At 36.7% G+C, this 23,987-nt stretch overlaps 2 protein-coding genes across 4 annotated transcripts in view; one reads left to right on the top strand and one right to left on the bottom strand.

Moving 5' to 3' along the window:
- Positions 1-3,083: 3,083 nt before the first annotated feature.
- LOC131145832 (uncharacterized mitochondrial protein AtMg00810-like) lies at positions 3,084-3,617 on the bottom strand. The gene is made up of 2 exons (XM_058095015.1): positions 3,399-3,617; positions 3,084-3,326 (listed from the first exon to the last, which is right to left on the bottom strand). The coding sequence occupies exons 1-2, from the start codon at positions 3,615-3,617 to the stop codon at positions 3,084-3,086; spliced, it is 462 nt and encodes a 153-aa protein (XP_057950998.1).
- Positions 3,618-10,807: 7,190 nt separating this feature from the next.
- Positions 10,808-23,987, top strand: part of LOC131146236 (uncharacterized) — a 57,084-nt gene continuing 43,904 nt past the window's right edge. For all 3 annotated transcript variants that reach the window (XM_058095676.1, XM_058095675.1, XM_058095674.1), the window contains exon 1: positions 10,808-11,580. In XM_058095676.1, coding sequence (XP_057951659.1) covers positions 11,185-11,580 — 396 coding nt within the window. In that variant the 5' untranslated portion in view covers positions 10,808-11,184. The remainder of the gene's footprint in view (positions 11,581-23,987) is intronic.

The raw sequence follows: 23,987 nt of genomic DNA, 5'->3' as shown, positions 1-23,987 counted from the left end.
TCCTCATGATTCCTAAGGATTCCAATTAAAATTGAAATTTCAATTCCCCACCCCGCTTGGTCATACCATCTCACTCTCTCTGTCTGTCTCTTATCAATCTCTCTCTTTACTCTCTCTTTCTCTCTCTTAATTTCTTGGCTATTTCTCGGCCAAATTGAAAAATGAACATCATTTTTGGGTCCTAATTCGGCTGCTCGACAATTTAACCGGAAAGATTTCGTCGTTTCAACATCGTAAGCACCACTCCAGGGCTAAGGTAAAGAGAATAGATTATGTCAGTTTATTTTGTAATTTAACCGTTTAAACTTGAGTATGTGGATGATTTTGATTTGTTACACGTGTATTTGGGAAAAATTAAAGTGAAAAGGGTGATCATCTCCTTTTTCCTTTAAAATATATATTTTGAGTTAAATTAAAACTTTAGTGATGATCATACCCTTATTTTCAGCAAAATATACTGAGTATATTATGATATACTTTCTCTAGTCAATTTTATTAGTTTATGGTATTAACACCCAAATTGATTGTATGACATGAGATTAATTTATTATATTACATAACTAAACCTGTTGGAATTTTTATGGTATTATATGACAAATGTTGTGGTATTATATTGGTTTTTAGAATTATTGGGAATAAAGTGCATAGTGTGATTTTGATGGTTGAATACAGATTATGTGGATGGTTGGAAACTATGAAAAGGTTATTTTGAACTCTGTGTTGAGAAAATGAGATGTGTGAACTATGCGTTGTGAAAATGAGATTCATGTTACTGTTTTATTATGTAAATTGCAACCAGTAGAAGCTCGGTATCGTAGGTACAGATGAGAATCAGTGCAGCCACACTATTCTAAGAGTGTTGGTGGATGAAAAGTCGATTTGACAAAAGAAGGGTTGTGTACCCTCCTAGAGTCTGGATCAGGTTGCGGTAGGCAAATCAGACTTACAAACAAGGTATTTTGACTTAATTTGGTGGTAGCCAGCCAAGGCTAAGTCCAGTCTTCGGACCGCACAACTCGTCATAGGGGTTAAACATGTCGTTAGTTTAGAATGAAAGGTTTTTTTATACATATATGTAGATTTTGTAAATAGATATATTCTTAAGCTGGTGTTATATATATTGAGGGAAAATATGCATTTTTGAATTATATAGGTGTGAGTTACATTTTACAAATGCCATTTTATTTAAAGTTAAATTAATGGACATATTTGCTTACATAAAAACTCATTTTGCCACACACTGATAATAATTTATTCCGTCTTACTGAGAAATGTCTCACCCCAATAACCATTTATATTTCAGGACATTCAAGGAGTCAAGCCTAGCGAGCTTCGGGGTGGGGCTTAAATATTATAGCTTAGAGTAAGTGCTTGTGTGACACTATTCTGTGTATATATATATATATATATATATATATATATATATATATATATATATATATATATGCTTTTGTATATTTTGGGTTGTAATATTGTTTTGGGAGATACTGATGCAATGGTGGTGGTCTAGTACTCTGCTATGGTATTTGAGATTTAAATATTTTCTGCTACTTATTTTAAATTAAGTTATGGACAAACGTACCCTAAACCCCACTGGGTTCGAGTTGTTTCATATGAAATCCCCTTTCACCTTATACTTGGCCTCCTTATTGTATAGGTTATATTCCCTAGCATAAATGCTTTTTATATTTAATTGTGGTGTAATTGGTTTTATGTTGGGGATAACCACATCTCCAATACCCCCTTTTCTTCACTTGGAGTAATATTTCCCACTTTAATTTTTAAGGTCACCCATGTTCTGCTCTTTGTATCTTGACATGCCATGGTATATCTTACCTCTATTAGATTTCATGCCAAAAAAATAACCCCATAAACACATATATTTTAATAAATCAAAATATTCTAATAACTAAAATGTTACTATTACTTTATTTGTGTCCAATCACTTGTTTGATATATATATATATATTTTAAATACATGCCATATATTTATTTAACATATATTTTATATATTTATAATATATCTTTTGATTCAATTAACTATAATTATTAAATGGAAAATTTAAAATTAAATTGACAACTGAAAAAAATAAAAACGTCTAGTAATCCTGAATAAAAAAACTACTAAATCAATTTTTTGATTGGATTGTGCAATTTAGTCAGATTTAAAAAAAAAATTATACACAAAAAGCAATACCTATCATGGCGCCATTTAATCCTTCCACCAGGATTTTTGAAGTGCTCTCTTTTGGTCGACTCAACATAGTTAGGATTAGGCATGGTTTGATTGACCGAACCATCCCCAAATTTTTAACTGACTAAAACAAGTGAATTGAAATCGAATAATTTTAAATGGTTATCTAAAATTCAATTAATCGATTTTAAGACCAATATTTGATAGTTAATTGTACTGAGCCATTTAATTTAATTTAAAATTTTGGCACTACAAATAGTATTTTTTTTTCCATAATAATCAACTTTAAAATTCAACTTGTAAATTTTAATATATTGATTATTATTATTTAAGTATCAATAAAGTAATAAATTATTTGTGTAATTTAAATTGTTACAATTGCATATAATATTTATATGCAATATGCATTTTCTTTACATATTTTTAGCATATGATTCTGAACCAAAACTAAATCAATAACCATTGTTAGAAATACTGAACAAGTATTATTGTATTTCTTATCTATAAGAGTATACATGGGTACTTATTTATATAGGAGGCACAAAGTGCTGTACAAGTGTAGTACAAATGTAGTACAAGTAAATAAGGAATACACGTTAACAGCCCCCCTCAAACTTAAGGTGGGTGGGAGACCAGCTTGAGGTTGTCAACCAAAGCACAATGACGTCCCTTAGGATGTGACTTGGTGAAGATATCTGCAAATTGATCTTTAGAAGAAATTGAGAAGAGCTTGAGAGCACCATGGACAAGATGATAACAAATAAAATGACAATCAACCTTGATGTGTTTAGTCATGGAAGACATCATTGTGAGTAATTTGAATGACACTTTGATTGTCACAATAAAGAGGAGTCGCAGAGGACATGAACACACCTAAGTCCTTGAGAAGTCATCGTAGCCAAAGGAGCTCAGATATGGTATCAACAATGGCATGATATTCTGCTTCAGTACTAGAGCGAGCCATAAGGGTTTGTTTCTTACTTCGCCAAGAAATCAAAGAAGTGCCAAGGAGAAAACAATAACCAGTGGTGAACCTGCGATCAATAAGATCTCCTGCCCAATCGGCATCAGAGAATGCACGGAGAACAAGAAGAGGCTGAGCAGAGTAGAAAAGGCCATGGAAGAGAGTGCCCTTCAGATATCGAAGAATGCGTAGAACAACAACATAGTGAGTCAATCATGGAGCGAACAGATACTGGCTCACCTGGTGAACAACATAGGAGATGTCTGGACAAGTGACATTGAGATAAACTAGGCTGCCAACCAAGTGTCTGTAAAGAGAGGGATTAGACAATAGTTTCCCCCCTAAGGGAGTCAGATGCGCATTGAGTTCAATTGAAGTGTCAACAGTTTTGCTATCAGTCAGTCCAGCATGAGACAAAAGTTTCAATTGCATACTTGGCCTAAGAAATGTAAAGACCATCTATGGAATGAGTGATTGCAAGACCCAAGAAGTAGTTGAGATGACCAAGATCTTTCATCTCAAATTACTGACTGACAAAATTTTTGAGTTCTTGAATGCCACTGAGGTCATCACCAGTTATGATCATATCATCCACATATAGGAGCTTGTTTAAGTCCATAAAGTGCACATTGAAGGTGACAAACCATGTTTGGTTCAATAGAGAGACCAGGTGGAGGTTGCATATAAACTTCTTCACTTAACTCCCCGTTAAGGAATACATTTTTGACATCTATTTGAAAAAGGTTCCACTTACTAGCAACAACAATAGCTAAGAGGGCACGAACTGATGAGATACGAGCAACTGGAGCAAAGGTCTCCTCATAATAAATCTCATACTTCTATGTAAAATCTTTTGTAACAAGACGAGCCTTATAATGCTCAATGGACCCATTAGAGCAAGTATTGATCTTGTAGATCCACTTACAACCCACAATGGACTGTCCAGGAGGGAGAATAACCAAGTCCCAAGTATTGACCTTATAGGTCACGCCCGGTTTTGATTATGACAAATACTCATTGTATCTAATGGGTATTTGAGATTTTGCGCAGGAACTATGATTGTTAAGATCGAGATGGGCACAAAGCAAGTACAGCTTAAAGTTGGAAGACCCAATTCACTTGTATTTTATTTCATGTTGTATTTAATTCATATGCAAAGGGTCTGTAATAGTTAATTATGGTTTTTGATTTGTAATAAGCTCACACACATCACATGCATGATAATACGTAAGCTCAAACCAATCATAATGCAAAAATGACCTTAGAATTACCTTAGGGTCGATCGACACCGGATTCTTTCGGTGTTTTTATTTTGGACAAAAATGACCCTAGGACACACATCATTGCACCTATGATTGTTAGGCACTTGAATAGGGTTTGTGTGTTTCAAGACAGGACCGAAATGCACACTTTGTGCACTTTCGATCGACCGACCTTGGCAGTTCATTCTACTCTGGTCGACTGAAACAGGCCTGGGTCAACAGTTAACCAAAGTCCTGGTCGACCGAACCAGTGTAGTTCAAAATGCCCCGGTCGACCGAAACTCCCTGAGGTCAACAATTTGACCATCTGGTCGACCAAGCCAAAAATGAATACCAACTACCTGATCGACCGAGGGTCCTCGGGAAAAATCCCAACGATTTGGTCGATTGAACCAGTCAGTTCAAAATGACCTGGTTGACCGAACCTTAGTAAAGTGGAAAATCGCCCACTTTCGGTCGACCGACCATTCAGTTTAAAAGTGCCCTGGTCGACCGAATCATATGAACTCTAGTCGACCAAAACTGTTCTGGTCGACCGGACCTCTCGGGTTGCCCTGATTTTTACTGCGGTTAAACATTTTTTAAACAGGGTTAAAATATTTGAAATGTCATTAAACTTTCCTAATAATACCCAATAGGTCCCTAACGGTCATAACTTGTCCTATGTCTATTTATATGTGATCATTTGTGCAAATTAGCATGATATTAGTAAATTGGATTAGGGAGAAATTCTTTGAAAATTCAAAAACCCATAATACTCATCTTTGAGCCTCCAACACTTATTTTTATTAGATCTTACTTCTAAAATATCCTTGTAAGTGTGTTTAAGTGTGGTTGTGCATATAGGTTTGCTCTCCTTGCTCCAGTTGTTTGATATAATTTTCTTGAGAGCTAAACCTAAGTATTTTTATGGGACTTTGTTAATAAGTCTCACCTAAGAAAACTTGTTTTAAACTTCTGAGTATTACATATCCATTGCAATATCTTGAGAAGTTCGTATTTGTTTGTGGATTGCAAAATCTCTTCAAAACATTTTCAAATATCTTGTGGTATTTATTTTGATATAACTTTGAGAAGATATTTGTTTATGTGATAGTGATCTTTGTTGCAATATTCATTCACTCATATATTATTTGCTGAATACAAAGATTACACATCTTTTGCAAACCAAGCATATACATCATTTGATATTTACATGCTTGAGACATTCTGCTGATTGAAATACTTGAGACTTGACATCTTTGTGTGAACTTATTGGCTGAATATCTTGTGATACAAAGATTGCTTGATTAATACTCTCACGCACTCATTACACTGATAGTAAATATATACATATGTATATATATATATATATATATATATATCTGAGAGTTGAGATATTTGACCACACTAAGCTTACATATTAAATCATTTGTGGTGTATGTGATTGAACGTAACTGGGTACACATCTGCTTTACATGAAAGCATAATCACTGTACCATTTGATTGTAATACACATCTGTTGTATTTCCAGGAACGGGCTTAAAGAGGGAGACTAGCCCTGGAATAGTCCCGAATTGGCTTAGACCCGGTTAGGAAAGCTAGGTGCGCCATCCTATTAAGGTGTGTAGGTTGAGGTCAGCCCCGCTAATTGACCTGGTTAAGGTTGAGGCCGCCCTGAGCTAATTGACCTAGTTGTAATTGGTGCCGCTCCACCCTTAAGTGAGCTATTAGTGGAATCCTTGGGCTTATGAGCTAGAGGCGAGGACGTAGGCATAGTTGGCTGAACCCCGATAACATATCGTGTGTTTGTTCATATTTTTGCACTTTATATTTACCGCATATGTATGTTATTATGTGAATGATACGCTTGATTTAAATTTCCGTATATTATATTTATCGGCGTATTTGGAACTGCACAGAAAGACCCTAAGTTGTAATATTTTGCTAACATCTAGTTCAACCTAGGAGGAAAGTTTAAAATTCCAATTCACCCCCCCCTCTTGGGAATACACCAATTCTAACAATTGGTATCAGAGCCTCGTTGCACTTGACTTAAACGTTTTTGCAAAAAGATGGCAATGACTCACATTGGTGTATCCTTATTCGATGAGGGACAGTCACTTTCTAGTCCTCCAGTATTTTGTGGTGTCGACTACACCACGTGGAAAGTCAGAATGACCATATTCTTGAAATTTATGGACTGGAGGGTCTAGCTTGTGATTGCTAAAGGAAGATGTGCACAAATAAATGAAAATGATTTTAATGTGATTAATTCTAATGCCATGGACATGTTATATCTTGCGTTAGATTCTAATATTTTCGTTGAGTTTGTGGCATGTCAGACTACACAGGAAATCTGGGATGAACTAGAAAAGAAATATGGAGAATCCCAGGAGAAGGAGATCGTAACTCCTCCGAATGCTTCGAGCTCAAATGATCAGGAGGAGGTAAATCATGAGCGAGAAATCCACGAAGAGGTATATGATTTTCACTCTAGCTTGTTAGATGGCTTTTGTGATGAATGTTGTGATGGGTCATATACTGAATCATCTGTTGATAACACTATAAATGGTTCATGTGATGTTTACTATGAAAAATCTTGTGATGAATCATCTGATTGTTCATGTGATATTTACTGTTATGACTCTTGTGCCAAATCATGTAATGTATCAAATGCTGAATCATCTGCTGAATATCATAATAATTCTATTATTGATGTATGTGATGATTCATATATTGAATGTTGCAATATATTATGGAATGAATCATCTCTTGCATTTTATGATAATCCTGTTGAACATGCATGCAATGATTCATATGAAAACTATTGTGTTAATTCTTATGATGAATCATGTGCTGACTTGAATAATAAAAGCATGTTGTCATTTGAAAAACTAGAAAAGACTTTATTGAAAATGAATAAATTTCTAGTTAAAATATCTAAGCAGAAATCATTTTTGAAATTTGAGAATAAGGGGATAGCTATACAATTAAAAGAATTAAAAGATTATCATGCTATCCTTGAGAAGAGAAAGATTAAGAAGATATTGAAAATTATTTGCTTAGAAAAGGAAATAGATGATTATTCTATCGTTGCACCCAAAGTAGAATATAAAAAGAATAATCATAATGAACCCTTAAGAGCCAAAAGAGATAAATTTTTCAAAAAGGGTTCATATTATAAGTCCCATAGTCATACGTCGTCAAATCAGAATAAAACAAGTAAGCATAATCTATCACATGCTTATAAATTTCGCTTATTTTGTAAAATGAAAGGGCATATCTGACTTAGAAATGCTAGAAGTATGGACAAAGAAATGATGTGGGCTATTATGAAAGCAAACCTCGTAGGTCCTAAGGAAAATTGGATTTAACTTAATATTACTTAATTATTTAATGTTTCCTTAGTTCCTAGGCTTAGGTATAGGAGGTTGTGATGACTGTAGGTTTGGGAAGTGGTTGTTGCTTATAATAAAAATCTTAGTGTACGCACTCACCTATCTTGTTATACTAAGAATTCTTATCCACTTCCACATGGACATGACATGTATGCCCAATATTCAATTCAAAATGCTTAACCCATGCTATCATGTAAATCACAAGTTTAAGCATAATTTTGTCCATTGCACAAAATTAAGCTTTAGGGATCTTGTCTTGCATTATCACTGAGAGATTCACATTTCATTGATAAAATCAAAATATTCCCTTTGAACCAAAAATACAAAAATCCTCTAATTTCGGTTTAACTCATCTATAGGAAATCCTTACCAAACCATGATCACACTCCACGAGGTTTCATCCATTCCTTGGTTTGTATCCTTGCTTCTCTATGTCATCATTTCTGAAGGATACTCTCCAATCACTGAAGAGCGTAATTTAAAAAAAGCCACATACTCCTTAGTACTCGGTGCCAAAATAGTTTGAACTTAAAGGGAAGTAATTTACGGTCAATAAGTCAATTCTTGGTACGTACCTCAATTGTGCAATATCTCTTCACCAAGAATGACTAAGAATCATGTTTATGTTGTAATATATCAAATCTGGACCTAAAGGAGAACTTTGGATCAAAATGAAGAAAAATAGGGAAAATTCAGTTTGCTCGGTCGACCGAGCATTGCATGAGTAAAGTCTTCCAGTCGACCGAACCATGTTGACTTTGACCCTCACGGTCGACCGAACCTTAGTAAACATATTCCCACGATCGACCGAAAGTTTCAGTTTTCTTATAAAAAGGAGGTACCTGGACAAGTTAGGTGATGTATAGTGCTATAGGAATGCAAAATGACTTGAAAAGCATATTGAGTATATTCAAGAGCATTATCAGATCGAAAAACCTTGATACATTTGGAAAATTGTGTTTCAACCATTTTTGTAAAGTTACTATAGATTGGTAGTAATTTAGAATGAGATTTCATAGGAAAAATTCAATTATAACGAGAATAATCATCAATAAAGATAACAAAATATCGAGATCCACCAATACTAGTAACAGGAGAAGGTCCTCAAACATCAGAATGGATTAACTCAAAAATACTATTAGTGACAAATTCACTATTATTGAAAGGTAAAGCTGATTGTTTTCCTAACTGGCATGAAGTACAATCAAAATTGTCTTTAGACACAAAATCTAATAGACCCCTAGAAGTTAATTGTTGTACCCGAGAAGATGGTGCATGACTAAGACGAGTATGCCAAAGTGCGAGAGAAGGTAAAGAAGAAACCGCAACAGCTGCAGCAGCAATAGAAACAGGTGCAACAGGTGGAAGATGAAGGTTGTCCACGGGAAACATACGCCCAACTCTAGGACCAGTCCTAAGCTCTTGCCCCCCCCCCCCCCGGTCCTTGGATCTTGCACAATACATCCAGAATATTCAAAAGTAAAGCGATAACCTAGTTTAGCTAATTGTCCCACAAAGAATAAATTATAACATAAGTCAAGTACATGGAAGACCCTAGGAATTGAAAGGTTGGAGGTTGAAACAGACCCTAGACTATTGCAATGTAAAGTAGAACCATCAGCTATATGAATATTTAGAGGGTGTGGTGCAGGTTCAAGTTTAGAAAATAAGGATGAGTGAGGTGTCATGTGGTTGCAACAAGCAGAATCAAAGAACCAAGATTAAGACTTACCATGCAAGACTGAGAAAGCAGTGGAAAGAGATGCATTACCAGCCATATGAATTGCCTGAGCTATTATGTCCTATAGTTTAGTTGAGGAGAGGTGGATAGTGGATCCAGAAGACTGAGACTCAGCTGAGACGAAAGACATTGGCAAAGTAGACTCAAAATTGGCAACACCTGCAGTAGATTTGTTGCGACGGTAACAAATCTCAATAGTGTGGTTAGGCTTGCAATAGTTGTCAAACTTTTTATTGGATTGCTTGCGACAATTGTCAAAGTTAAAGGCATCAAACCCTGATTGTGAAGGTTGCTCTGTGGGAGCAGAGGGAGCAATAGCCAAAACATTCAACTTATTTTGGGCTTGAAGGGTTGCAATATGAGCTTCTTCTCCACCCAACTCATTTACAGCAATATCAAGAAAGGGAGGAGGACTGCAATTAAGAAGCTGACTTCGAATGGGCTCATAGGCTTTATCAAGTGACATCAAGAATTCATAAAGATGGAATTCATCTCGAACAACAACATATTGTTGAGCATCTTTTGAGCATTCGCAAGTTGGATCAGAAAGGTCAATTTGGTCCCAAAGGAAGCGAAGCTGATCATAGTAGTCATTGATAGATTGCCCTGGTTCTTGCCAGAGCTAATGCAACTCAACCACTAGCTAATATTTCTTGGATCTGTGAGAAGTGGAATATTGTTTGGCCAACAAATCCCATGCATATTTTGCATCATTAAAGTTGCCCAACAGATTGGAGATGGAAGGAATGAAAGTGTTCCGGAGCCAAGTAAGGATCATATGGTTATGACTATCCAATTCAACTAGGTGAGCAGTGAATGCAGTTACCCCCTTGATAGGAATAGTGATTACACTAGCACAATATTGCCAAAGCATGTAATCCTTAAGAAAACTACGCATAGTCTAAGACTAAGATAAATAATTCCTAGTCCCCTCCAATGTAGTATTGATTGGACGAGGAAGAAAAATGTCCTTTTTATCCATTTAGAGACACAATATGCAAAAATAGACTGCAAAAATGAAATCTACGCGAAAAACTAGGTAAGGAGAACTTGGCCTGAAAAAGTCAACACTAGGCTCGGGGGGGGGGGGGTCAACGGTCAATAGTGCTGATGTGGCAAGCTGACGTGTGGGCGTAGGTGATTGAGGATGCAGTGGTTTGTGGTGTGGTTCCTTGACGACGGCGGAAGCGGGATAGGGAATGAGCAACACCAAGAAAACAAGACTACTAAGAAAATATCAGAACAGTGGCTCTGATGCCATGTTAGAAATACTGAACAAGTATTATTGTATTTCATATCTATATACATGAGTGTCTATTTATATAGAAGACATGAAGTACTGTACATGTATAGTACAAATACACTACAAGTGTAGTACAAGTGTACAAATGTAGAATAAGTAAATAAGGAATACATAAAGGAATACACGTTAACAACCATAAAAATTCAAAATTTTGAATCAGTGCTAATTTTCCTGGTTTATTGCGGTTTAATTCGGGTTTTTAAGCTCACCCCTGGTCCATGGCTACAAAATATCCTCTTTCGGTTTCGTTCATGAGATGCTCACTTGTTGCAGTTGCTACTTCAGCTGTGAAGTTCCCTCCCTGCAGCAATGAAGCTAATCATCTGATCAGAGAGAGAAGATGAGACCAAGCAGAGAGCCCAGAAGAAGAAGCCGTTCATCTCCGCGCAGGGATCGACCGGCCGACACGACCGGGTTCGAGCCAAGGCCATCTGGGACGCGCTCACCCAGGCTCGCCGCATCCTCATCTTTTCTCGACACTTTCGTGTCCGAGGATTTCCCTGCCTTGGAAGACCTCCACATCAGCAACACTAAGACAATCCCTAGCCCTAATGCTAACCCTAGAAGTTTTCCTTACAGTGTAAAGCAACAGTGCTGGGAGAAAGCCGAGAAGATCAAAGGGCGAGACCCAGATCGTTGGAGGTTGGACGCGCTTGGGAACATCGTGTTTCGGAAGCTCGTGGGCTGCTCCGGTTGTCTCTGTCACGATTTTGATCACATTATTCCGTACTCCAAGGTACTGGGCTGGATTTTTTTTTTTTTTTCTAACTTTTTGATTGAATATGTTTGCTTTTGTGGTTTTGCTTGTTTTGGGATTTTTGTTTGAAGTGGGTTGTTTTTATTTGGAGAATCTGGGTATTGTTTTTGAGATTTTTGAAGTACTTTTCTTTGGGAGCTGAAGTATGTGCACTTTTTGTTAGAACCTGTGAGCATCCAGATCAAAGTGACACCAAGATTTTTACGTGGTTCGGTCAATAATGACCTATGTCCATGGAGCACACACAAAGAATTCTCTAACTTTCCGAAAATATTATAATTTTCTCTCTCTCTCTCTCTCTTCCTCCCTCCTTCCTCTCAGCTCTCTTTGCACTATTCTGTGCTGTTCTTTAGTACAATACATCTTCCACAACCATCCTTTTATAGGGCTTGGAATAAATTACAATTAAGATAAAAATTAATCAAGAATGAGAGTTACAATGGAGAGGATAATGAAGAGATAAATTGTACTTAATTTCAACGTGTTTTTCCAACTCATCTCCATGAATGATACGCATCTCCAACTCAGCTCCTGGCTGTCTTCTGACTCCATCTTTAACAATCTCCTACTTGGAGACAGAGACACCTCCTCAATCAGAGTATCATGAATAAATGATGTGCTCATAATATGTGTCTTCAAGCATGAAAATCAACTGAAGTTGAACATAACTTCAGTTTCTCTGTAGTCACCATTTTCCTGTCTGCTCGATTCCTGCGGACTAATCTGATGGCTATCATCTTCACAACTGGTGTAAAAATGCCGTTGTAGTCAATCCCTTTCTTTTGCTCAAAGTCTTTGACTACCAATTGAGGCTTGTACCTTCTGGAGCCGTCATGCTCCTCTTCGATTCTGTACACCCATTTGTTGTGAAGGCCTTTGGGCAACTTTCACGTTTTGTTGGAGGTGCTCATCCTTCATCGCAAGCTCCCACTTGCTCGTATCTTCCGCCTGACATGCTTCATCATAGCATTCGGACTCTCCTCCATCTGTAGGAAGTAAGTAATCAATATACCTTCTGTCTGGTATATGAGACCGAGTAGATCTCCTAAGCTCCAGAGCTGGAATAGGAGATGTTGGTGCGACAATCTGCTCCACCGGTTCCTCCACCTGAGGATTATCGGTATTCTGCTCAACACATTCTGAGTGGACCAGTTCTAGTCCCTTCTTCTTTGGGGCATGAGTGTTTATCTGGAAACTAACCCTCTTCTGTTTCCTGACTATACAATCCTCACACATGTCAACCTGCATTGACTGTAGACCACTCAATTTTTCCTTTGAGTGCATCACCCTGAGTTCCTTTTTGCTTATGTGACCAAGTCGTTGGTGCCAGATGTTGTTGTCGTCATTTCCTGCAGCAACTGAAATAGACATGGAGGTATTGGAGGTTAGAAAAAGTGTTATGCTTTTCTTACCTCGCGTAATCGTTAGTACACCTTTTGAAACTTTCCATTCATCGCCAATGAATTTCGTCGTGTATCCCTCATCTGCCAGCTGACCAACTGAGGTCAAATTCTTTCTCAGGTCTGGAATATACCTGACATCCTTCAGCTTCCATACTGTCCCGTTTATATTGATCTTCACAACTCCCTTGACGGTTACGTCGCAAGGTTGATCGTTGTCGAGGTACACCTTACCAAAATTACCTGGTGTGTACTCTTCTAGGCAATCTCTGCAGCATGTGACATGAAATGAGGCTCCGGAGTCTAAGACCTAAGATTCCTGCTTGCTTTCTAAAGAGCAGATCAACATCTCATCATTCTCGGAAGCAATATTTGCTTCTGTCTTTGCCCTCGTCTCGAAATCTTTCTTCTGACTCCTGCATTGGTTCCTGTAATGATTAGTCTTTCTACAGTTCCAGCACTCAATAACTTTAGTGCTTTGAGAACCCGTGTCCTGAGTACCTTTGGGATTTCCGAATTGAGACCGCATGGGCCTAGATCTGCCGCGGTTGTTTGATCGTCCATGTCTTTTTCCTCTGCCTCGACTCTCCATGTTCAAGGCTGAACTCGAATTGGAGCTATGGTTCGGCTGCATTCTTATTTCCTCCGTCAAAATCATGCTGACGACCTCATCGTATACAAGTTTCGATTTTCTTGCGGAGCTATTGATGGCAGTGACGACACCATTCCAATTTTCAGGCAACTGATTGAGAATCGGTAAAGCCTGAATCTTATTATCAAACGTTATCTCGACTGAGACGAGTTGATCAGACAACTCATTGAAGTTATACAAATGCCTGCTAAAACTCTCACCTGCAGATATGTTCATCGTAAATAGTCTTTTCATGAGATGTACCTTGTTTGCGGCTGAAGGCTGCTCGTACATATTAGAGAGCGCATCCATCAGAGACTTGGTGGATGTTATATGCTTGATATTGAACGCCACAGATTTCGACAACGTCATTCTGATTGCTCTGAGAGCTTTTCGATCAAGCAACTCCCACTCGTCCTCGTTCATGGATGTTGGCTTACCCTTCAATGGTAAGTGTAATTCCTTTCTAAACAAATAATCTTCTATCTGCATATTCCAGAAACCGAAATTGTTCCCGTTGAACATTTTGATTTTTGAGCTCTTTTCATTCGACATCTCAATTCACTGATCTAGAGATGGAACTAGCTCAAATGGATAGCGCGGTTGGATCCGAAACGATCGAAAACCCTAAAAATGGTTCAAGTGGCTCGAAAAACGGACTCAAAACAACTCCAAAAAACTCAGTCAAAGTTTTAGTCAAACCTGGTCAAATCGGTCAAGCTTGCTGATGTGGCAGGGTGGGCCCATTGATGACGTGGCACCTCCGGGCTGACGTGGCACACTTCTGCTGACGTGGCCTGGCTGGCGTGTCAGCTGATGTTGCAGTGTTAACGTGGCCGGTTCTGATTGGCGGGTCGGATTCGGGTCAAGGATCGGATCTCGGGTTAACCCGGGTCTGAGTCACCTTCCGGGTTAGGTCTGGGATGAATCGGGTCGGGTCGAGACGGAACAGGTGAAGAAGACGCGTGCGGCGCATCGCCAGTGCGTGGAGAGACGTCTTGCTCCGGCAAGGCGCATGGCGACGTGTGTGGCCTTATCTGAACTCCATTCAAACTCCGGCGGGCACCCTTCTCTTCGTCTCGGCGAGCTGAATGCTATGGTGGCCTCAAAACCTTGTTTTGATCTACTGGGCAGAGTTCTGAATTTCGGGATCACTTCCAATCTGGCCTTTTTGCTCCAACCAGGCTCTGATACCACTTGTTAGGAACTTGTGAGTATCCAGATCAAAGTGACACCAAGATTTTTACGTGGTTCGGTCAATAACGACCTACGTCCACGGAGCACACACCAAGAATTCTCTAACTCGCCGAAAATATTTACAATTCTCTCTCTCTCTCTCTCTCTCTCTCTTCCTCCCTTCTTCCTCTCAGCTCTCTCTGCACTATTCTGTGCTGTTCTTCAGTACAATACATCTTCCATAGCCCTCCTTTTAGAGGGCTTGGAATAAATTACAATTAAGATAAAAATTAATCAAGAATGAGAGTTACAATGGGGAGGATAATGAAGAGATAAATTGCACTTAATTTCAACGCATTTTTCCAACTCATCTCTATGAATGATACGCGTCTCCAACTCAGCTCCTGGCTGTCTTCTGGCTCCATCTCTAACACTTTTTTGTGCATTTCTTGAATTGTAGATGATTTTCCCCACTTTTCATGCATAATAATAACGAGCTGTGGGCAAGCATTAAGTGCATCTTCCCCCAAATTTTGTTTTTTAAAATTTTTAATAACTTGAAAAGGAAATATTTAAGAGTTAAAAGAGTATTTTAATTTTTTAATTTTATATTTATTTTAAAGGTTTAAGAAAATTGTAAAGGCATTTTGGAATAGTTATGAGTAGTTATAGAGTTGTTTTAGTACAGTTATGAGGATTTATAAGGATAAATTTAACATAATTATGAGGGCAGTTTAGGATAGTTATGAGTAGTTATAGGAGTATTTGGAATAATTAAGGGTAGTTATAGGAATAATATTAATATTTTTTAAAGAAGTTGCCAAAGGGATTCCTCTTTACTAGATTAGATAGGGGTATAAGTGAGTCAAACTTACTTGTGAGTTACTCAGACTCGATTCGCCCCCTAACTTGACTAGATTCGATTTTTCTCAAGTTCGAGTCGAGTTTGAGTATTTTAACGAGTCACGTTCGAGGTCAATAATAATACTAGACTCAAGTTTCGAGCCTAATCAAGCTTTTTTATTTTATTATTTTTATAATATATTTGATATAATATATAATTTATAAATATATTTAAGATTTTATATACATTGTATATATTTATATGTTTATTTAATATTAATTTATAATCAAGTCGAGCTTAATTGAGTCAAGCCCGAGTTTTATGAACTTGTAGTTGAGTCAAATTCCAGTTTAGCAGTTATGAAATTGATAGAGTTTGAGTTGAGTTTCGAGTTTAACATTTTTGAGTCAAGTCGAGTTCGATTATTTTACTGTGTCAACTCGACTCGAATGCACCCCTAGTATTAGAGATTAGAGATGCATAAATTAAATAGAAAAATAAAGGGGAAATGTGGCTGGCTTGTGACTCATGGAACAGAGTGTGCTCCTAAAGGCAGATTTGCCTCTTTTTGTGTGGGTGATAGCGGAAGAATCCCCTCCGACAAAACCTGAACTTGCAGCAAATAACCTATTATTGGCATGATGATAGTGAGATGATGAACTACATGATTGACTTATCCAAATAATATACAGAAAATAAAGAAAATTCGTGCCTATCTGGAAAGGTGTGAGAGAAAAGTTGTAGCCCTTCTTAAATTATGCAACCATTACCTCTTCATTTAAAAGTCAAAATTTAAATTTTTTTTAAAAGAAAGCTAGGAGAGGTTTTAAAACTTCTCCAACAGTCAAGTTTTCAAACTTCAAAACAACGAAACTACAAGAGTAAAAGATGGACAAAATAATACTAGTGGGCAATACAATACTGTGCAATTAGTGTAGGTTTTGCTACTTGAGCCTACATTTGGTGTTGATTAGTTCCATTTGAAGCATCCATAATGGACTATGCTTTGAATTAGGTCCAACTTTGAATTAGGTCCCTTTAGTCACATTTCAACAAGTCACGTAAATGGCACTCAGTTATGCTATGAATTATGTCTCTGTAACCAAATTTCAACAAGTCACATGCACAATACTCGACGTGTGCTTTTTTCATGGGTTAGCACTATTTTGGCCATAACCGCTAATCTTGATTCTCATGAAAGTCTCTAGGGAATGCCCAATTCCATAATCACGACCTCATGGCAACTGTCACGTAGGTGATTCCTTCAAAAGCGCATGTGCTTGTACCTTGCAGTAGATTTCCCATCGGGCTAATTAGGGCAGATGTCCCTTCCTAAACATCACACTTGCACATTATCATCATAGGGATGGCTATAAAGTAATTTTTCAGTGCTTTGCGTGAGTCACGCTTTGCAAGTTGTTTCTACTTGAACCTCTTTCATGGGATCTCTAGTCATGGAGGTTAAGTTTCCCTTGTTGGTGACTTCTCGTGGGATAAGCTCGTGCCCCTCGATGAATTAAGAATGCCCGTCTTAGCAGACTTATGGTAAGCTAGTCTATGAATTTTTTCTCAGATCTTACAAATTTATTGACACGATGTTTCTTTTTGACATTCTTTTAATGTATTTAGACCTTAACTGCAAATGTATTGAAAATTAACATCTTCTTATTAGAGCATACTTGTCTAATTTAATTCTATCACAACCCAACAATCACAATGCAATGCATATACATTGCATGTATAGGCTTAGTCAAAAGGCATATCTAAAATTAGATTTTTCAACTATTGAGGTTTTAGTTCAAGTAGTGTCTAATGCTATTAGCTTTGATTCCATTGTACTTCTAGAAATAATTGTTTGTTTCTTAGATCCCCAAGATATGGCTGCACCTCCTAAAGTGAATGAATAACCAGTATTAGATTTAACATCTAGAGTATTTGTTATCCAACTAGCATCATTAAAGTATTTCATGTCAAAATTCTTAGAAAGTAATTTATCAAGTTTATGACAACTTCTAAGTTTCCAAAATCAAAATATCATCTACAGATAAACAAAGTATAACGTTTTCTTCATCAAGTTCTTTATGACATAAGCATTTATTATGTTCATTAATTCTAAAGCCATATTTTAGTACAATTTTTTCAAATTTCCGATGCCATTGTTTAGGGGCTCGTTTTAAACCATGCAAAGGTTTAACTAACCTGCAAATTTTATTCTCTTGTCCTTTAAGCATATAACCCTCGACTTGTTGCATATATATTTCTTCCTCCCTATTTAATAAAGTAGTATTAACTTCCATTTGATACACTATTAAGTAATATACAGATGCTATTGCTAATAGAACTCTAATGGATGTTGCCTAGTTACTAGAGAGCAAGTTTCAAAATGATCCATCTCTTTCTTTTGAGAGTATCCTTTAGCTCCCTTACCTAGCTTTATACTTATCTATGCTGGCACCTGGTTTCAACTTCTTAAATAATTTACACCTATAACTTTACCACTAGGAGGTGAATTGGTTAATACCAATTGTTATTTTGCAATATTGATTGAAATTCATCATTTGTTGCTTCTTTTCAAAAAGATGCATCTATTGATGAAATTGCTTCATCATATGTTATAAGATCTCCTCCTACTATGTACATGCAGAAATCTTCACCAACATTCTTCTCTTTTGTAACTCTTGTACTCTTTTGAGGTTCAAAGGACTCATTATTATCCTCACTAGATTTTTGTTTTAAGATTTGAAGGATTATTAGAAAATTTTGTTTTAGATGGAAAAATATTTTTTAAAATATGTGGCATCTCTTGCTTCTATTGTGCTATTAGAAAATTTGCTGATTTTTGAATTAAATACTAAAAGTCTATTAGAACCACTATTTTGAGCCTATCCTATAGCTTCTACTGTTTTAGGATCACCCGGTTTCCTTTTAGGCTTTGGTATTTCTACCTTGGCTAAGCCCCTCCCACACTTTTAGAATATTAAGACCAGGGGATTTATTCTTCCACAATTCAGAAGGTTTCTTATCACTATTTTTAACGGTAATTATATTCAAGACAAAACTAGATGTCAATAAAGCCTCCCCCAACAAGTTCTATTGTCCACCCAAACTATGTGTGTAACATAAATTAACCATGTCTATTTAAGTCTTGTTTTTCCTTTCAGCTACACCATTTGATTGAGGTGAATAAGGAGTTACTTCATGAATTATATTGGTATTTTCACAGAATACCTTAAATTCATTTGAACTATACCCCCTCATCTATTAGACCTAATCGTTTTAATTTTCTTGTCTAAATGACTTTCAACTTCGTTCTTATATATCTTGAATTTATTAAATGCTTCATCCTTTGCCTTTATGAGATATGCATAGCCATATCTAGAATAATCACCTATGAAGGTCATAATATTTATTTTCAGTTCTAGTGGATGGCCTATTAGAACCACAAACATCACTACATATAAGTTCTAGTATATTTGAATTTCTATTAATTGTATTAAAATTCTTTTTAAAGAATTTTTCTTGAAACACATTTCGCATTAATCTTTTGATCTCAGCGTACATGTCCTAATCTTTCATGCCAAACACTGCAAGATTCAGTAGTAAGTGTTAAAGAAGATTCTTTGTTAAATTGTGTAATATTCAGCTTGAACAATCAATCACCATGCATACCAATAAAGCTTCATTCTTTGTTATTGCCACTTCATTGGATTCGAAAACAATTTTGTATCCTCACTTAAGTAACAAAATCCACTAACAAAGTAAAAAAAATCCACTTACAAGATTTCTCCTAACACTAGGCACATGCTACACATCTTCTAGAACTAAAATCTTCCTGAATGTCATTTTCAAATCTACTCTTTCGATACCCGAAATTTGTGTGGTTGTGCTGTTTTCTAAGGTCAGACTTCCTCCACTTATGCCCTAATATGGAAGAGAGTTCGGGCAAAACAATGTGCATATTAGCTCCAGTATCTAGCTACCGATCATTATTTTCATATGTGAAATTTATTAAAGAACTGGTATTTGACCTAACAATGGAGGGTTCTTCCTACAAGCATGTGAACTTGACCTTCTTGTGTCTTGTCTATAAACTTAGACTTGTAACCTTTTGTCTTCCTATGAAAACAATTTTAAGCCGCATGATTTGTCCTTCCACATACGAAGCATGGTCCCTTAATTTTTTCTTTGCCTTTAGTATTCTTAGGATTAGAGCATTTGTTGGACTTATTTTGATTGAATTATTTTCTATCATTGGCTTTGAAATTATGCTCTTTAGGATCAATTGTTTAAACTTCCTGGAATCTTTATATTCCATTAAATTAAACTCTTGTAACGTTAGAGAGTGAGGTGAGAAGAAGAAAAGAAGAGAAGTGATGAAAAGAAGAAGAAAGAAATAGAAAGGAGGAGGTAATTTCCTAGAGAGTTACGTTCAGCTCCAGGTCTGCCCTTTTATATATCAATAATAAAAAAAATTGAAAGACAAAAATACTCATACTTGCACCACATAATTACTAAAAAAGCCTATCTCTTCTAACACTCCCCCTCAAGCTGGAGTTGTATAGATATCACCTAACCCTAGCTTGTTACAACTACTAGACAAGAGAGGTGTAAATAAAGCCTTTGTGAAAACATTGCCCAACTACTCCATAGGTTTCACAAATGGAGTCCTTGCAAGTTACAACCTTCTTCAACACATCATCTTCAACACATCATCCCTTACAAAATGATAGTCAACTTCAATGTGCTTTGTCCTCTCATGAAACGTTGGGTTGCAAGCAATATAAATGGAAGCTTGATTATCACAAAACATATTTTTGGCTTTTTAGCCGAAAATTCCATCTCTGACGTAAGAGACTTCAACAACATAAGCTCACTCAATATATGAGGCATAGCTTGACATTATTTTTTTGATCATAGATATCATTTATAGAAAGAGAATTTACGAGAGGGAGAATGAGAAATCTCTTGAGACAAACTGAGACACTCCCAATACTAAAAAAAACATAAAAAATACCCAAGAAAAAAAAATCATAAAGTCAACATGTTCCTCCAATCTCTTTGAAACTCTTGAAAACTTGCCTCTTTGAAAGATCCATACCCGACACACCACAAAGAGGCCAAATACTTCATTTTTTCCCAAATCAGCATTTTGTTTAATTTTTTCCATATCCGAGTATTATGTTCCATCCATTAACCCCATAATATTGAGAAAAAGCCACACTTCCATAAAGTTGCCCTATCCTTTCTTCTACCAAAGCATGCGAAGGATATTTCTAAGAAGTCTTCCATCGAGGGAGGACAAACCCAGCTTTCTCCCATAATGCCAAAAAGCATATTCCATATACTCCAAGCAAATTCACATTGCAAAAGAAGGTGAGAAGTTGTCTTAGAGTTCTTGTAATAGAGCACACTTACATCGAGAGAGAGAGCCTTCATAGGTCTCCTAATTTGCAACAAGTTATTAGTGTTTATCTTATTAAGCACAACCAACCAAGTGAAAGCTTTAACTTTAGGGGGAACCTTAGCCTTCTAGATAGTAGTGTATAGCAAGAAAGAAGAGTTGAAACGAATCAAAAATTCAAAAAAAGATTTGCAAGAAAACTCTCCTGATTGGTCCAAAGACCAAGAATGAACGCCCCTCTCCGAAGAAAGGTTACTCCCATTCAATAAAGATAACAAAGATGGCAATTCCACCATCTCCCTATCGTTTAGAGGTCTCCTAAAATGAAGATTCCAGTAAATCAAGGATTACTCAATTCACCAACTAAAAAAGAAATGACTTATTTTGTTTAGCACTTGGATGAAAAAGACGAGGGAAAGAAGTAGAAAATGGTGCATTTCCCAGCCAAGGGTCTTTCAAAAAACGAATATGAGAACCCCTAGTTTAGTGTGAGGGATGAAAGAAGGATAAATATGAGAAATGGATCTCTATGGACTCTCCAAAGAGCATCTTAAAGTAGCATTGGTATCCCACCCGTTCTCATCCATCCCAAACTTTTTATTACTTTATGCCAGAGGGACGATTCTTCTAGAGGGAAGTGCCATAGCCATTTAGCTAGAAGAGCGATGTTTTTAGACACCAACTTGCCAAGACCCAAACCTCCCTCTTTTTTAGATCTACAAACCTCATTCCAACTCACTAGATGGTCCTTCTGCCCCCCTTTGTCGAACCACAAAAACTCTCTCATAATCCTCTCAAGCTTGCTAGCAATCCCCATCGGAATCTTAAAAATAGACCAGAAATATAACGTAATGTTAGCAAGACAACCCTAAATGAAAGTAATTCTACCCCCAATAGAGAAGAGGACTCCCTTCCGACCATCTAATCTCCTCATCACCCTTTCCACTAATGGGTTCCAAAAATTTGCGGCTCTAGGGTTTATGCCCAAAGGGACACACACCTAAGTAAGTCAAAGGCCAATCCAATATACCACATCCCACTTCGTTAGCCCACTCCCTAACAGGCTTAATTGGCACATTCATAGCCACTAGACCACTCTTCCCTATATTGATTTTGAGCCTAGACACATCGAAAATATGAAGAATACCCAAAATACTCCTAAAATAAAGATTGTGATCGTCTAAAAAGAAGATGGTGTCATCAGTGAATTGGAGATGTGATACCACCACTCCCTCTCTCCCCACTTCTAGACCTCTAACCAAGCCACTCTCTACTGCCCTATTGATGAGAATCAACAAGCACCATTAAAGGATCCATTGCATGTTGTTGTTGGGCCTATCACTAGAGCAAGATCCAAGAAGATCAAAGAAGCACTTCATGGGCTAATTCAAGATATTTGGGCTTATTCAAAAATGGGGCACTCCAAGTTTGGCTCAAAGAAAATGAAGGCTTAATAAACTTAATCCAAGTTTTTGATGGAGCTAATCTTGCTTAATGGCTGTAATCTCCTTATTAATGGTGTGTTATTAAACTATGAGATTTGACTTTTTGGCTTTTTGTCTTTACATTTAATTTGTAATTTTGCAAGACAACTTAGCTTGCATGAGTTTTTAGTAAGTTGTGAGAGTCATTAATGTGTCTAGTAAGTTGGTGTATTTATTATTTGTGTCTCCTATGCTAGTGCGGGAATTGCTAAGTGTTTATGTCTCTGTCTCCCATGCTTGTGTGGGAATTGCTAAGTGCTTAATGTCCCTGTCCTCTATGCTAGATATATATATATCTCACTATTGTAAGAGCTAAATTCATCATTGAATAGAAATCGAGAAAAAGTGAGGAGTTGTTTCTTATTTTGGTTCTCTAGAGAACTTGCGCACTTATCAAGGATTCTTCCTTGTGGCGTTCAAATTTTATACTTTCGGTTTATGATTAAGTTATAATCATTGGGTCGGGGTTTGTTACTTTATACTTTTGGTTCACGTTTCATTTATAAACATTGGGTCGAAGTTTCTTATCAAAAATCTGAATTTTAGCTTTCTTGTGCAAACATTCCAATATTGATTGTTGGGTCTTAATGCGTGTCGATTGAGGTTCGCATCATTTGGTATCAGAGCTTAGGCTCTAAAATCAGGTTTACTATCCTTTTATCTTTTGTTTCTTGTTATCATTTTATCTTGTTCCGTTCGTGTTTATTATTCATTGTTCTGGTTTTATGACGTGTACCAAGTTGAGGGAAAAAAAAAAAAAAAACGTTAGAAAAGAAAAGGAAAAAAAGAAAAAGAAAAAAAGGAGACGGTCAAAAAAGAAAAGAAAGCAAAAAAAAAAAAAAAAGGTGATATTGAAGCAACAGATGCTATCATTTGGTACTTATCAAAGTTTTTTTTTTCTTGAATCGTGACTTTCGTAGTTTCATTTCTCTAAAAAAAATCTGGTTTTTGTCCTCTCCCTTTGATTCGTTGTTTTTATAATATCTTTCTTGTCGTCAGTATTAGTTTAAATACTACAAGTTGAATTTCTTGATCGCGCTTATTAGTTTAATAAAGAACTGAAAAGGGGAAACTACGAGTGGAAAAAGACAAGAGAGTGTGAGACTAATATTGGGAAAAAGCCAATTTGAGAGTGAAACACGAGTGTGAGTGACATAATTTGACTGCAAACACGTGAAGGAGTGTTGTGAGGAATTATTTCTAACATTTTTTTTCTATTGTTTCAAAAATATGTCTTCTAGGGGTGACACATCAAACAAAGAAGGAAGGGACGAGTCGTCTTTCATGTTGTAGGCTATACAACAACAATTTGAATGCATGAACATGCTGTTTAATGAGATTCGAGATCGGATGGATAGGTAAGACGCTGTTATTGCTACTTGGGGCGAGGGGCGTCCCCAAAGAGTCCCTAATCCTAGAAGGCAAGAAAGGCATATGCACATCGATGATT

The sequence above is a fragment of the Malania oleifera genome, chromosome 13 (assembly GCF_029873635.1).
Source record: "Malania oleifera isolate guangnan ecotype guangnan chromosome 13, ASM2987363v1, whole genome shotgun sequence".
NCBI classification, from domain to species: Eukaryota; Viridiplantae; Streptophyta; class Magnoliopsida; order Santalales; family Ximeniaceae; genus Malania; species Malania oleifera.
This window is presented reverse-complemented; position numbering and strand designations above follow the sequence as displayed.